At 40.1% G+C, this 17,044-nt stretch overlaps 1 protein-coding gene across 2 annotated transcripts in view; it reads left to right on the forward strand.

Moving 5' to 3' along the window:
• Positions 1-17,044, forward strand: part of babam2 (BRISC and BRCA1 A complex member 2) — a 92,353-nt gene that overhangs the window by 46,888 nt on the left and 28,421 nt on the right. For both annotated transcript variants that reach the window (XM_030126661.1, XM_030126660.1), the window contains exon 7: positions 12,570-12,679. In XM_030126661.1, the coding sequence (XP_029982521.1) occupies positions 12,570-12,679 (110 nt within the window). The remainder of the gene's footprint in view (positions 1-12,569; positions 12,680-17,044) is intronic.

A 17,044-nucleotide genomic window follows, 5' to 3' on the forward strand; every position in this document is an offset into this window, starting at 1 on the left:
AATGTCAGTTTTACCCGCATAAACATGTAGAATTGCATTCCGGAATGTGTGACCCTTCCATTAATGTTTTTTTTAAATTTATTTAAATGTTCAATGTTAAAAGGGTCATATTTTGCTAAACCCACTTTTATTAGTCTTTGGTACATTTATTTGTGTATTTGGACCCTATAGTTCAAAAAGTTTGAATTTGAACCCTCCAGGTGCTACAAAGCTATCTTTATATTCATTTTGGCAAAAATCGAGTAGATTTCTATGACCCATTTTCATTCCTGCTTAATTTGTTACATCTATAACTAGTTATATCACGACATATGCACATATAAGGTCAAGACTTCCGACGAACATTTCTCTGAGTACGACATAATTGTTTGTCAGCAGCTGCAGTTGTAGTCCATACTGAAAATATGTCCAAACTTCGAGCTGATTACCTAAGATGTTCAGTTGTTGGTAGTATTAACGAACACGAGTGGCTGAACGGGACAGAGCAGCGCAGGTAACAACCTGGAGGGGGTGGGGCATGAAGTGGCTCATTTGGATTTAAAGGGCCAGCGCTCAAAACCACCTTTCTGGTGTCATTACTCGGAAATAGTGTTGAAGATGGACCTGTGGAGTTGAATTAATTGAGGATTCAGACCCAAGCATAGCATTTACAGTTATTGTAGACAACAGGGAAATGTTTTAAAATGCATAATTCCATTGTTTTTGTTTTTGTTTTAAAGCTAAATATCACTTTTTTAAGGTATAGTAGGATCTAATGACAGAATTGGAATGTACTATTTATAATTCTGTCTCTATTTGAGGATAATCACCTGTCCAAAGTTCAGTATGTTGCAGTACCATGTTGTACAGTTGCTCAGAATGAGAGTGTGTTTTTCTGTCCATTCTTTGATGTGCATCCAGGATGCATTATGATGCATTACCACCATCCGCTGCACTGAAGTATGGACCACAGTTAAAATCCCTGTTACAAAATAGCTCTATGGATGTCATTTCTTCCATTTTTCATCATTAGGAAAGGAAGGGATGGTTATATATTGAATTTATTCAGTTAATTAAGGTTTTGGTTTCCGAAGTGTGAAAAGTTAAATCACAAAATTGAGATTATTCCTTTGGAAACTTTTTTTAGCTCTTCAAGTATTCATAACATAACCTGTTTGCGTCATGTAATATATTAACTGTGAATGTGTTTTTCTACTTATATATAGCATAGGTTTAGAAAAGAACACATATTTTTTCATGTTTTGTCCTCTGGAAAATAATGCATTAGAATCGTAAATCATCTATAAAATTGAAGGATATCGAAATTATATTTTTTGTTCATATCACCCACTACTACAGGAAGGTGAGGAGTATTAACCAGGTTACAATCTTCAACTGTGCTGCTAAATGGAACTAAATATTTTCTACTGTCCTTTTGTATTGTTACATATGCGGTTTGTGCACTGAAACTAATGCTCATGAAAGACTTTTTGTCATGTGCTAAATGATCTGTAATTTCATTTTTTTACGGTTGTTTAGGCCCAACGTTTAATGGACCCAAATAGGAGAAAAGGGGCTGCAGTGGTTCAAAAGAGTGGAACAGTCTCATTAACAGTTCACTGGGACAAAAACACCCTGCAACTCTGTCAGTGAAGCAATATTAATGTAATTACAATTATCACCCCAGAAAATGCCACTAAAATCAATCCATTTGGTTAAGTTGTTCTCTCAAAGTGTAGTCTGTTTATCTTAAAGTTCATTAGCTAATTACAATATGTTACACTTAAAGTTGGTGTAAATGAGGTTTAGACATCAGGTGGCACTTTTACTTAGTCACTCTGTTATGTCATCGGTATGCACATACTACATGTATTTATTCCTTTGTGGAAACCCACATTCATGCACTTCTCCACATGCTTGAGTCACCCTTGTGGCTTCAAGCCCTAGCTTCACACACTTGAAATCTGCACAGACAGTGCAGCGACATGGTATCAGTGACACACTATCAGTGACACTTGGCCACAGTCACACATATGACTCGTGTTTCTCTGAAATGTTATCAGCTTAAGTGTCTCATTGTCGCATCCGTTGGTCATCTGCCAGTTATTGTTACAACGATAGTCAAGATATCAGCTTGTGCGTAAGCTCCTTTAAGAGGAAGTAGAAACAATGTCATATTAGATTCTCTTCAGTTTTTATTGCAGTGAGTTTTATACATGCATTTTATAATCCTGTCCAAAGAAGTTACTTCTATTTTCTGTCTCACCAGATGACTCATATTGCCTATACAGCTGACCCAGCTTTTATTAACCTTTATTAACTTATGCTGATGACTAGATAAGAGATATCTGGTTTTACAAGCAATAAGTGCGTTATTTTGGGTGGAGACGTAAATGCTTAGTTCTGATGCAACACATTGCTGTTCTTTTTTTCACTTTTCACAGCACAGAAAAAACACATTATAACTGCATTTTGTCACATTTTGGTTGGAGAAGCCATGACAAACATCACCATCAAAGCAGTAAAAAACTTTGCATGTATTGTCGTTACAAGGTTTTGAAGTCATCTTAAGTTGAGCTGGGGCAGTTTGGTGGTCCAGTGGATGGAAATACCCTGATGGATAGTGTCAGGTTTGACTCCTGGGCAGCTGGATCTTTTTTTTTTTTTTTTTTTTTTTTTTTTTTTTGCAGAAATGTCATTCCTCTACTCTCTTTACCCCCATTTCTTTCCCCTCTCCAGAAAGGCCCTAAAATGATTTTTTTTTTTTTTTTAAAGCATTTTGTTATGCGATGCTAAAGTGCAGTTCTGTGACACTCCTTTCTCCAGCTCTTTGGCCAGAGTCTTAATCTAGAATGTGAATGTTTATTATGTGTTTTGCTCCTTGCTTTAGATAGAGGCCTCTGTGACCTCCTCGCTCTCATAATTAACTGATTAACTAACCGTTTGTTTCCACACCCATCATGCTAACATACTTGTTTGCTCAGCAGAGAGAGTCACAATATCATTATTTTTCTGTAGTTTGCCAACACACCCTATGCATAAAGCCGCTGTGACTGTAGAAGCAGGGCAGTGTTTAGGTGTGTTTGGGTCTCCTGACTGTTGCCCTCATAATGAAATTAAGTCCTGGCACCAGATACAGCTGGCTACGTAAAGTCACCTGGTTAATCATCTACTTGTCCTCACTAAAGCATGAAGTCAAAACCTAAACAAAGTTAGTTTGGGCATCAGAGGAAATGAGGGTTTGAGAAAGATGATGACACACTCAGGATCAGACAGATATTTAGAAGGGAGGACATGAAGCCCTTATAGACATGCATGCCATGTAATGACTTTTTGCCTGAGCTTGCATGTTCAGTATTTTGAGGTGGATAGAGCAGGATCATCACGGCCCCTGCAGTGTACCACGACTATTCTCATCTCCTTCGCCATGAGCAGCAGTGCCACATCATTAGGAACAATATCCTCAACTCTCTTTCTCAATCAGAACATTTCATGTCATTGAATGAGACATTCTGGCAGCTGCCACCTTGACCCTGTGCTTCTCACCCTTAGGGTGTGATGGCGTAAGTCTCCATCAAACAAAAACGAAAAGGCTGACACAAACACAAAACTCGGTCCGTCACACATTCATTCAATATATTCTGTTGAAATCCTCAAAGTCGAGTTTTACAGTTATACTAATATTTTCAATTTCATATTGATTTGTTTATTTATTCAAGGACAGTGGACATCGACAGTTCTGTAAATGTGCCAGTGTTTGCCAAATGGCTCATTTTCAACTTTTGTCCCTTGGCCAGATGTTAATTGGCTAATGAAGCAATAAATCAATATTTAACATCAGCACAGAGAAAGCAGACAGAACATATTATTATCATAGTGGAATGAAACAGGCAGCATGAAACACAATTAATATAAAAGTGTTAAATTTTTTTAAAGGAATCAGGAAAACACCAGGCAGAGACAACACAAATGCTTGATAAAAATAAGTGTTGACACAGGCAATTAATGCATAGTCAAGTAAATAATAATTTCATGACAAAAATGACATAGGGAGGAGGACATAACTCTGACAGTGACAGAAAACACATAAGAGCAGACAAGACAAGCATGCAGGGACTACATAAAGAAATGCACAGTAATAAGAGTAGTTATTGGACGTTTATTAGACTCAACATAGAAATTACATTCTTATGCTGGGGGAATTAGTTTAAAGTGTATTTGTTAGCATAGCCCAATGTATGGTATTCTGTTTATGTGGAGGTATGTGTGAAAATTATTTTGAACTAGAAGCACTCGGAGAGCGCAGACCTCCGCCAAGGCTGATCAGTGGCCCCCCCCGTGGGCCCCCCCACGCCAAGGAGGTTATGTTTTTGCCAGAGTTTGTTTGGCTGTCTGTCTGTTTGTCTGTCCGTTAGTGTGCAACATAACTCAAAAAGTTATGGACAGATTTTGATGAAATTTTCAGGGTTTGTTGGAAATGGGATAAGGAAGAAATGATTAAATTTTGGTGGTGATCGGGCCCACGGGGGGGGGGGGGGGGCACTGATCAGCCTTGGCGGAGGTCTGCGCCCCCCCCCCCCCCCCCGTGGGCCCCCCAACCCCCGATCACCACCAAAATTTAATAATTTCTTCCTTATCCCATTTCCAACAAACCCTGAAAATTTCATCAAAATCTGTCCATAACTTTTTGAGTTATGTTGCACACTAACGGACAGACAAACAGACAGACAGACAAACAAACCCTGGCAAAAACATAACCTCCTTGGCGGAGGTAAAAATCTGTTTTTTTTTTTCGACTGTACCTGTACTTTTGCAGAATTGGAGTCTTCTGACAGTAACATACGTACATAGGCTATATATATATAAATATATATATGTACATGATCAACTAATTAAGCATAAATCTGTCATAATGCAATGATTTTTCAGGAACTTGATAATCAGAGAGGTGAGAATTTATTTTGTAAGTAAAAAAAATAATGAGTCAAAACTGAAGCTCTATATATAGTCGACCATCATAGACTAAATGTAGTTATCCCCCACAGCTAGTAACAACAGGACCACTCTAACATAAACAGTTTGCATGTGCATTCTTATTATTACAATTTCTGCAATTCTTTTAATCCCCAAAACTATTGTGTTTCATTTACAAAATATAAACTTGAGATTCACACTCACTAGAAACAACCAGCATGTTCCAGTATAAGATGGCTGTGGATGACTGGTGCCCTTATGAAGTTGCTGATGTCGTCTTTTTTTCCTAGTTGTTAAATTGTTGCACGCTGCCCCTACCAATTAAATCTTCTCCTGCATTGTTGGTGTAACAGAAAGTGAAATGGATTTAATTTTAACTCACTTTATTATCCTTGTAGGGAATTTCAGTCTCTGCATTTTCCCATTCTGATACCAACTCAGTGCCTAGTATTAGCATTAATAATTAACAATTATCATTAGCACATGGCACAGGCACTCAGGGGCCAACTCCAGATCTTTCTCAGTACCGTGGTCGCAGGCGCTGACAAGAGAATTAATTTATGCATGCCAGTATTTAATGGTGAGGGGACAACTCTCTGAGAGAATAGGCAAACTCAACACACAAAGACTCAAACCTGGAGCATTGAACCTGAAGTGTTAAACACTGCACCACCCATTTTAATTAGAGTCAGCAAATTATCTTCTTGTTCATTATCAGATGCCTTTACTTGTAGGGACACTGAAAATAAATGAAGTTTTTTCTTCCCTAACTTTGCATTTGATTTTAATTTACCTTCATTTAAACTGGGCGGCTGTGGCTCAGTTGATAGAGCTGACTGAAGAGTCGGCGGTTCGAATCCTACCTCCGACTGTCCACATGTCGAAGTGTCCAAGATACTGAACCCTAAATTGCTCCCAGTAGGGCCTGGCAGTGCCTTGCCTACTGGTGCATGAGTGTGTGCGTGAATGGGTGAATGTGAGGCTTTGTAAAGCGCTTTGGGCACCATAAAAGTGTGGAAAAGCGCTATATAAATACCAACCATTTACCATTTAAACTGGAAAATCACTGATCGTCATCACAAAAACATCAACACAACACACAAAATAGAAAAGATACAAGAAAAAAGAATTAAAACATGCATAAAAAGACAATTAAACTGTGAGCTGCAACATGGTGCAAAAGTCTTAGGCCATTATTAGGTTTGTTGTTTTAGCAGGTTATGCTGATTTTACCTGTGCATTTCTTAGTCTGTGTGTAAAGATACAACAAGATACAACACTATTTCTATAGAGCAAAGTGGCATATGACCACCCTTTATGTTTAACATGTCATGCACTATTTCATGCAGACATTAGGATCTGCTGCACTCATTTTCTAGTGTTTTACACCAGGGTGTCACATATATCTTACTGTTTAGGTTATATTTGTCATGGGAACAGAGCTCAAACTAAATACTGACTCTTGCCTGTAGAAGCCTTATAGTTCTTCTGTTTTTGCATGTGTGTTTTAATACTGAGTACATATTGCCATATTATTACCTCCGCCAAGGAGGTTATGTTTTTGCCAGGGTTTGTTTGTTTGTTTGTTTGTTTGTTTGTTTGTCTGTTTGTTTGTTTGTCTGTCCAATAGTGTGCAACATAACTCAAAAAGTTATGGACAGATTTGGATGAAATTTTCAGGGTTTGTTGGAAATGGGATAAGGAAGAAATGATTAAATTTTGGTGGTGATCGGGGGTGGGGGGGGATCACGGGGGGGGCCACTGATCGTTAGTGTGCAACATAACTCAAAAAGTTATGGACAGATTTGGATGAAATTTTCAGGGTTTGTTGGAAATGGGATAAGAAAGAAATGATTAAATTTTGGTGGTGATCAGGGGTGGGGGGGCCCACAGGGGGGGCCACTGATAGTTAGTGTGCAACATAACTCAAAAAGTTATGGACAGATTTGGATGAAATTTTCAGGGTTTGTTGGAAATGGGATAAGGAAGAAATGATTAAATTTTGGTGGTGATCGGGGGTGGGGGGGCCCACGGGGGGGCCCACTGATCAGCCTTGGCGGAGGCCTGCGCTCTCCGAGTGCTTCTAGTTTTGTACTGTACTCCCTAATGCTCATTACTGCCTTGCAAAATGATAAAAGTAAGACTTTTGCACAGTACATTACAAAGTTTTAAGTTCAGTTAATATAGGCGCAGACAGTAAGTAGGTGGTGTTAAGCATGGATTTAAGTGTACCAACATGAACCAGTTAATTTTGTTCATTTTATTTATTTTTACCTCCGCCAAGGAGGTTATGTTTTTGCCAGGGTTTGTTTGTCTGTTTGTTTGTTTGTTGGTCTGTCCGTTAGTGTGCAACATAACTCAAAAAGTTATGGACAGATTTGGATGAAATTTTCAGGGTTTGTTGGAAATGGGATAAGGAAGAAATGATTAAATTTTGGTGGTGATCGGGGGTGGGGGGGCCCACGGGGGGGGCCACTGATCAGCCTTGGCGGAGGTCTGTGCTCTCCGAGTGCTTCTAGTTTCTATTTAACCTTTATTTAACCAGGTGAGTTAGTTGAGAACTGATTCTCATTTACAATAATGACCTGGCCAAGAGGCAACATACAAACAGAATAAATAGCTGCACAGGTTGCCATGTACAGCAAACAACAGAACAGATGAAATATACAACAAACAAACAAACAAACAGGATGGACTGCAGAACCGATCACAGTGACATATAACAAATAGAAAAGCTAAAAACAGGTGCAGTGGTCCAGAAGTGAATCTCTCACTGATCTTTTAAAGGACAAGAGTGGTATGAATGAAGTGAGTTTTAAGGATTGTTGCAAAAAATTCCAGTTATAAGGATGATTGACCGAGAGTGGTATGGGCTTTGGGAATGATGAGGTTAATGAAACTGCTGGAAAAAAGAGTACAGGTGGAGTTTTAAATGGTGAGTAGTGAGCGCAGATGAGGTGATGTTTTAGCAATGAGGGTTTTGTAGATGTATAGTAACCAGTGTAATTGTCTACGGGAGTGAAGGGAGGGCTAGTTGACCAATGAGCACAGAGTGCAATGGTGAGTGTTATAGGGAGCTCCGGTAGTAAAGAGGATGGTAGCATGGTCGATGGTGCCTAATTTATGTTGGAGGGTTTTTGAGGCGGCTCTGTGTATCAAATTACCATAGTCAAATAGTGGAAGGACAGTCATTTTAACGAGAAGGAATTTGGCATAGTGTACAAATGAAGATTTATTGCGATAGAGAAAGCTGATTCTAGATTTAACTTTGGAGAGGAGAGTACTGATGTGTGTTTGAGAGTGAACAGTCAAGCCATATTCCCAGATCTTTGTAGCAGGACACAAATGGAATTTCAGAGCCGTTCAGTGAGAGAACTTAGATTGTTCTGTTTGTGGGAGGTTTCTGTTGAAGATCATACATTTAGTTTTACTTATGTTTAATGATAAATGTAGATCAGAGAAAGCATGTTGAATGTTATTGAAGTTAATCTGCAGCATAGAGAGGGCAGTGTGGAGGGAGGAGCTGGATGTATAGACAATGGTGTCATTGGTGTACTGATGGATATGCGAGTTTTTTATAGCATGGGTCATATTGTTGATGTAGATTTTAAAGTGTGTTGGACTAAGTGTCGAACCCTGCAGGACACCTTTGAATTCGTAATTGGTCTGAAAGAGGACCCTCCGCCCTCATTGACTGCATGCGTTCAGAACAATAATTTTTGAACCAGCTTACACATTTCTCAGAAAGACCAATACTTCTTAGCCTCTCCAATAATATGAAGTGGTCTACAGAGTCGAATGCCTCATTTTGAGAAACTTGTCCTCTACTGTTTGTACAGAGTGGGAACATGCATGCGCCTGTGTGTCCGGCATATGTACAGGGCCACTCAAAACTCGCCTAGAAGCTGGACATGTCCTTGCACAACAATCCTGCTGTCAGTCAAGTCGCCCCATTACGCTGGGCATGACATTTAAAGTTGGGTGAAGAAGGCGGACAGAGTGCCCTTACCTCCTCCGTACTAGCCCTGCAGTAGAGCCCCTGTGTCGCATTTGCGGATGAGTGTGTTTGTGTGTGTTGTGACTTTGGCCAGACTTGGTCTGGCATAAGGACAGCTGTCACATCTCCAACCTGTCACATGCAACACAGAGGAGATGCCAGAGGCCGGGGCATCAGGAGACACAAGGACGGACATAAGGGAAAGTGTGTGTGTGTCTTTTTCTGTGTGGATGGGCGTCCATGCACCCATGTGTCTCAAAGAGTAAGGAGAATGAAAGACGTGGGGTGGTGGCCACGTGAAAGGGTTTGACTCGGAGGCACCCTCTAACCTTGCTGTCCACACACACTCGCGTGCACACTCCTCACCCACTTACTTAAATCCAGTCCTTGAGCAGCTGAGTCACATTCCCTGGAGACATGTAGTAAATACTGCCTTAACATCCAACCACCACCCCTGCAGGACACCCATCTTGTCTTGCAGTCCTCTAACCGAGGCCATTTCAGTGCTCATTACTCCCCAATGAAAAAGTCTCTTCATTAAGATTGTGCCTGTAGCCTGTGGAGCAAAGGCTTTTTATAATGCGAGTTCTCCACTAACTCTTTACATAAGTAAGCAGCACTTGCCCTCAAGTGTATTTGGTTAAAAAAGGCTTAAGATGTGTGTATGTGCGTACCAAAACCTTAATGGCCATTTTGGGGCTTTTATTTCTTTAGAGAGGGAAAAGATCTTCTGTTTTAATTTAAGTAATGGTTTCAAGGCAAACAGGTTAAAAGGTCAACTTTTGTTCCCATAAGGATGCGTGCTTACAAGCTTCCTGAAGAGAATTGGAACATTTTGGGACAGCAAAATAACGAGAAAGTGTTCTTAAATTCCTCTTTTATTCCTACCACATTGCAAGGACACTCCTAGAGCATATTTTATTTACCGTTCACAAATCCAGCTGTCAGATAAATCATGTTTATTGCCATTCTATAATTTAGTATTTCACATCTTTGAAAGTCTAATATGTATCTGTAGAAAGGAAACGCAACCAGATCCAGGATTCGTATTATTTGGAGTAGCTCCTGTTCTTGTACTTACAGGTACACAACGTGATGCCTTAGCCTTTCTATCATTATTGACATGACACTTATTGTTGATTCACTGGAAAACTGCCAAACCACCATTACGCTGTAAGTGGGTGGAAAGTGTTATGGCACATCTCAAGCTTGAAAAACCTAAATACTCCACAAGGGGTTTAGTACAGAAAGTGCAGAAGCCCTTCCTCTTCTGCTTTGAAGAAAACGGTGCATCCAAACATTAAGTACAGGATCTCTGAACCTTCATCATCACCCTCAGTGTATTCGGCTTTTTAAAAATGTTTTGCATTTATTTTTTATATACTCTTTTTTTCTTTTGTGTGAACATCTACCACACATTGTGTTTAGTGCATTTTGTTGAGCTGTGATGTTGGTTTGTGTTGTGTTGTAATGAGTAAATACATGGGCTGGAAAAGTTCAATAGCAATATAAAAATATGCTTTAATTTACTTTAAAGATCCAAATTAAAAGTAGGAAAAATGCCCTTTCTCCATAAAACAACACCATTTAATTTGAACATGGTAACAGATTTCTAAAAGTCATAAAATCACTGTAATATTGTAGGATGTTCTTTTAATGAATACTTAAAGGTCGGCAGGTCTGTGGTCATAAAGCTACATGTTTTTTAGGTCTTTGTTAGATATTAAGCTGCAGTCAATACTTGTTTCTTAAACTGATTCCTTACAGTAGTGTAGAGTCTCTTCTTTTCCACTCTCTGTGCTGTGTAACAAGTGTCACTGCTGTAATAATGTAGTTTTCTCTCTGTCAAATTAGCCACTGAGTTGCTTTTCATTGTTATAGGTATAAATGTGTATTTTTGTATATTATGTGTGCCACTTCTGACACAGATGTGTGGTTGTCAAAGAATTCAGGAAAGTTGATATATATAGTTATACTTAACAAGACAAAAAACTATTTTGGTCTGTGCAGCCCAGCTTTCTTCCATAGCACATTAATTTAGAATGGCAATAGCTAAAAGTTAAAGGGTCTGCCTTTAGTTTTCGTTCGTTTGTCTCACTGATGCACTATGACTTGTGACAGCTCCTCGCTGTCTGCTGGGACGAGATGAGTCTGAATCATTCCACAATAAGGCTCTCCCTTCCACAGCGCCCTTGGTCTGACCGAATCATGAGATGGTCTACAGCAGCCCCCATGTTCCTCTTCTGGCCCTCTCACCTTCCTGTTGGTTCTTATCCGTCTGTTTACTCTGTCCCAGTCCAAAAGAAGCATCCATTAAATCACCTTTAAAGATGAGAACGGGACTTGACAGCTACAAACTGGAGCAAAACAATCTTTTCCCAAACCCCCACGTCCACCCCAGCCCCACATCTCCACGCCCGTTCCTATCTGTCCCATATCGTCAGCGGCAGATGCCGTGAGCGCTGCTGTGAGACAGAGAGCAGAGAGCGGCTTGTTTACTGATGCAGACTATATTGATGTGAGCTGATTCCATCAGGCAACACTTTTGGATGCCACACACCCTGCCGTCTTTCACTGCCTCCCTTCTGCTTCTTATACGTTTACCCTCTAATGCATCCACTGAGACAAGACACTGGGTAACGGGCAACAGAGCTGCAACCATTGTTGTGACTCTTGCATCTGTATGTGCTATAAAAACAGAATGTAGATTCATGAACTGTGTAATAAGGCCTCTCAAATATTAATTTTCCATATTATTGAGCCCTTAGGAGCTGCTTCTTGAGCTCACAGTATTTGACAATATACATCAGGGACGTCTACTAACTTTCCATTGATTCATTGATTTCAGTTCAACTGTAAGTGTTTAATTAAACCAGATATAATCATTAGATTGCATGCAAATGATATTATTCCACTTGATTTGGAGAGAATATGCTCAGTGAAGGAATTTGTTGTCCACCCACACAGCCATATTTTTCTCCAATGGTCAGTTTGATTTTGTGATCAGCAGACCAAAGCGTGTGTAATTAGTTAATAGGCTCGATCACGTGGGAGGCTGCGTTGCTGCAGACTGGTTGCTCTTTGCCTCTGTCCATCATGTATGGTGGTTAGATTTCCTCTCACCACGACGGGCAGCGATTATAACAATCGGGTGAGTTCAAACCATCTGTAAGACATTTGATTAACGCTGCCGAGGCTCCGTCGGGGGAGCGAGCCCAGAATGGTACTTGATGTGGAAGTGCACTAATGACAGTGTCTCAGAAGTAGCCATGCTCTAGGAAAAACATCACAGAATGAGAAATTAGAACCTTGGAGAGACAGCCCAAGTTTGTAGCGAGCAGCTCCGGGTGGCCTCTGCATCCATCTCACACATGATTTGATTGGTGCTTCCAGTCATCAGCTCAGACTCGTGTTGCAGCTGTTGAAGCTAATGTGGCATGAAACAAAACAGATGTTTCTTCTGGTGTCATTCCTCCTCTTTTTCCCACCCCCCTTCAATATTTTGAGGATTTGCACACTTGTTGTGCACAAATAGAACTCCCTAGGGTCAAGCACCAGTACAATTTCATTTTTTCTTTCTCGCTAAATGATATTGTTAATGTGTTTTTGACTTCCCCAGGACACGACTCTGGACCCTGGGGAGGATGTGGCCCTTCTGTCAGTGAGCTTTGAGGATGCTGAAGCCACTCAGGTCTTCCCAAAACTCTACCTCTCACCCAGCATTGAGCAGTAAGTGCATCAGTCACTCACTTATTGGTCCTTATTCAAGTAAAACAAATGCATGTTGATATCATGTAGTGAATTGTGAATAGAGTGGTATTTAATTGATACTGATTATATTATTATGGATACCACTATAATGCTATATTTTACAAAGACTGTTGCATCATGTGAGATTTTTAGGAAAATGTAATGTATCTTTAGTGATTTATTTTAGACTGTCAGTATATTGAAACATTTCAGAGATTCATGCAACATGATTTTTATTCTGCTAAGGGAATAAAGTTAGATGTTCATGTCATCTACAGTATCTTAGCTGCTAGTTGCTGCAGACGTCAGACCATGCAGATGTCCTGGTGTTACACAGATATTTTTGTGAAGCAACTGCATCATGTTGGAGATCTGTTATGTTATTATGAGAAGCGTAAAAATATTTGCGGTTCATTATGAAACCGTAGTGGCCTGTGTTGAGAGGGGACAGATGAAAACGCTGGCATGCATTTAAGAGAACAAATGTGACAATATAACATCAAACTATAGTAACATACACATGATGGCAGTCGAAAACAGTGGTTCTCAACTGGTCTGGCTTCAGGACCCACTATCATCACTTAATGACAAACCTTGACCCAAACTGATAAAAGTTCAACTTCTCAAATTTATTTAATAAAAATATGGTGTGTTTTGAACCTGAGATAACACAGAATATCACAGTATGCCAGCACAAAAGACAAGTTTAATGTTAAACTAAAATAGCCATCAGATGGTGACGCTAAAGAAGGAAATATTTTCTTTCATGCTAAATTAGGTACATTTTAACCAAAACCAAAAAGTGTACTTAGTTAAAAATTAAAAGTGCATTCAGTCACTTATTCAAGCATTAATCATAAAGCTGACATAACAATCAGAACATTTCAATAACAGCCATTTTAACACACTCTGTGTTTTCATACAAAATGAATTCAATTGATAAACTGCAACTATTGTTTCTTAAAGGGGTCATATTTTGCTAAACCCACTTTTATTAGTTTATGGTACATTTATTTTTGTATTTCGACCCTAATAGTTCATAAGGTTTGAATTTGAACCCTCCAGGGGCTGCAAAACAATCTTTATATTCATATTTAGCAAAAATAGAGTGCATTTTTACAACCTGTTTTAATTCCTGCTTAATCTGTTATGTCTATAACTAGTTACGTCATGACATTTGCACATATAAGGTCAAGACGTCCAACAAACATTTCTCCGAGTACGCCGTAATTGTCAGCAACAGCGGTTGTAATCCATATTGAAAATATGTCCAAACTTCAAGCCGATTACCTAAAAAGTTCAGTTGTTGGTTGAACAGGACAGTGCAGCACAGTCAGCAACCTGGAGGGGGTGGGGTCATGTGCATTTAAAGGGCCAGCGCACAAAACGACCTTTCTGGTGTCATTTCTCAGAAATAGGGTTGAAGATGGACCTGTGGAGTTAAATTAATGAAGAATTCAGACCCAAGCATAGCGTTTACAGTTTATGTAGACCACAGGGAAATGTTTTAAAATGCATAATTCCATTTAAAAAAGCAAAATAGTACTCCTTTAACATTTCTTTTTGCCCAGACAAAGGCCAGTTTAGAATCACTGGTCTAAAATATATTAAGATACACTGAAAAAAAACTTATGTAACACCCAGTCCTAATAATGACTTCAATAAATAAAACTACTTTGAGAATCACAGGTGAGGTGTTGATGTAGGCCTTAAACTGACTGCTTCTGACTTCAACGATGCAAGCTGTAGCTGCTGGATTAGCATGAGCATGCTGCAGTTGTGGCGAGTTGTGATGTCACTGTGAATAATCCCACATCGCAGTGTCTGGATTCATCAGTCGGTTCCTCAAAAACAATAAGGGAAGAACAAAAAAAAAAATGAGATGGATGACACACAGTGTCTGAGCCAGAGATGAGTGGATGTCTGCAGACATCTGGGGTGTTAACAGTACAGAGACGGTGTTTGTGTGTGCAGGCTCGTGTGGAATGTTTTCTGTGAGTCTGTGGGCATTATGATAGTGTGTATATATTCTCTTTGTTCATCTTTATTTTTTTGTCTGGATAGGTTTGATGTGTGTGTGTGAATATATGTTGTGTGCATTTGTCAGTTTACATTTGGAGGTGTGTGTCTGTGTGTGTTCGGATGCATGCTTGTAGGTTTTTATATCCCAAATGTATGTGTCTGCTTTCATGCGTTTGTGTGCATGCACCAGTATTTGAATAGGATTTGCTCTCAGCAGAAACTGTGTCTTTGTAGGTGTGGATGCAGATTTGTGTATGTGTGTGTGTTTGTGCGCCAGGTATGGGCCCACTCTGACCCCAGGGCCCCGCGGTCTGGGCTTTCGTGCTTGGAATAATCTTAGGCTGATGTTTATTTACAAGCACACGCCCCGTCGCACCAGGTTAAGAGACCTCTGCACCCCCTCCCCACTCCACCACCACCACCACCTCTCTCTGCCTCTCTCTCTTTCATCCTCCTGTCTCGCCATGTTTCTTTTCTCATCCTCATGCCGCTCGCTCCTCTGTGGCTCCTCTGTTTTGTCCTGCTCTTGTTTTGAGTTTTACAATAATCAAATCCTTCCGTCCCTTTTCTGTCTCCTGCCATTTTCCTTCCATCCTTACAGTGCATTTATCTCTCACTTCCAGCTCACACACATGCACAGACGCTCCTCCTCTCCAATATGTTGAGATGAACTATGACAGAACATTATCCTCGTGCTGCAGCTACAACAAAATACTCTAATTACACAGTGCAAAACAAAGGTCACCCACCTACTGGTTCTCACGTAATCCTCTTGCCTTTTCCATGCTGTTCATGTTAAGAGTGTGTGTGAACAGTAATGTGAGGGTGTATCACCTGCATGCAAAGACACTATCTTCATTAAGTAAAAGAAAACCTAAATTGTATTATTTAGCTCTTTTGCAGTTAAATTTTCTCTGTATGCATTAAACATGTGTTCAGTGCAATAATTTTCACTGACCACATGTCAACCATCTGTGTTTTGATGGACACCTTTATGCACAGATAATCCTATTGCTTTAAGAGGCTTTTATCAACAGCAGTGTTATGATATTGGGATTGTCATGTAGTTCAGGGTGAAGTGTATTGGAGGACGTGTGTGTTTGTTTATGTGCATCAGAGACACTGACCTCAGTAGAGCTTCAGACCAGACTGAATCTGCTGCAGTGTTCTTAGAGGCTCCCCTCCTCTGCCAGTCGTGTGAGGAGAACAGACAGAAGGAGGCTAAAGGCAGTGGAGTGGAGAGCAGGAAGTGGCGAGCTATGGTGCTGGGGTTGGATAGGGGCGACTGCCGGCAGAACGACGGGGGGCCGGATGAACGAGGAGAGGCTATGAAGCAGTAAACACTCTCAAAATGCAAAAATCTCAAATGCGGCTCTCATTTACCACCGTTCTCCTCATTTTGCTCTGCGTCTTAATGATATTTGCACATATGCAGATCAAGGCCATGTATGAATATGCCTCACTACATCCTTTTGTTCACCTTTTTGTCAGCTGTGTGGGAGTGTGTTAATTCATGACCCAGGGCAAAAAAATGTATGTCTTCACAATTGTTTGAAGACAAACGATTGCATGTGTGTGTGTGTTCATGCATGAGCGCATTTGTGTTTCCTTCTATCCACTGTGGATGCTACTTAATTTAGCATACAAATATGTGTTATCCAGCCTTTTGCTATGTACGCGCGTTTATGCAGATGTGTTAGTTTTTCCTCTCCCTGTCCTTACTGACCCTTGTTAGTCTTTGGTCTTTGGTGGAGCTGCCCATTATTTTCACATCGGCCCCAGTGAAGAGGAAAGCTTGTTTATTTCAATGCGTCGGCACATTTCTTCTATTTTGTCCGCCAGTAATTGACAGACACTGGCATTCAGGAGGTTTAGAATTAATCCAAGTTGCTGCACACGTGTAGCATCATATAACGGAAAGGAATGAAATTGGCTTCTTGTTCAAGTCATGGACTGTAACAGCTGTGGACAGACACCATCTCAGCTTTGGATCGAAACAGTCCTTCATATCAGCGATTTTTTTTTTTTTTTTTTTTTTTTTGAGTCAAAATGTTCTTGGTTTCTTTTAGCCAGCAATTTCTATCTCTGTGTACTGGGTCTTTTATCTTTTTTGCTTTGATCAGCCATCCTATAATTTTGTCCACGGTTCATCTGCCATCTGTAGACAAGTCTATCCTACCGACCATCACTCCCTTTCACCGCTGCCCTTCGATCTCACAGTTTTTAATTCACTTTTTCCAGTTTTTAACTCTTGTCTCTTCGGTCGTATCTCTCTGTACTACATCCCCCCCTCCCCTCCCCTCCCCGCCATGTCCTCTCCCT

This window comes from Sphaeramia orbicularis, chromosome 22 (assembly GCF_902148855.1).
Source record: "Sphaeramia orbicularis chromosome 22, fSphaOr1.1, whole genome shotgun sequence".
Taxonomy (NCBI): domain Eukaryota; kingdom Metazoa; phylum Chordata; class Actinopteri; order Kurtiformes; family Apogonidae; genus Sphaeramia; species Sphaeramia orbicularis.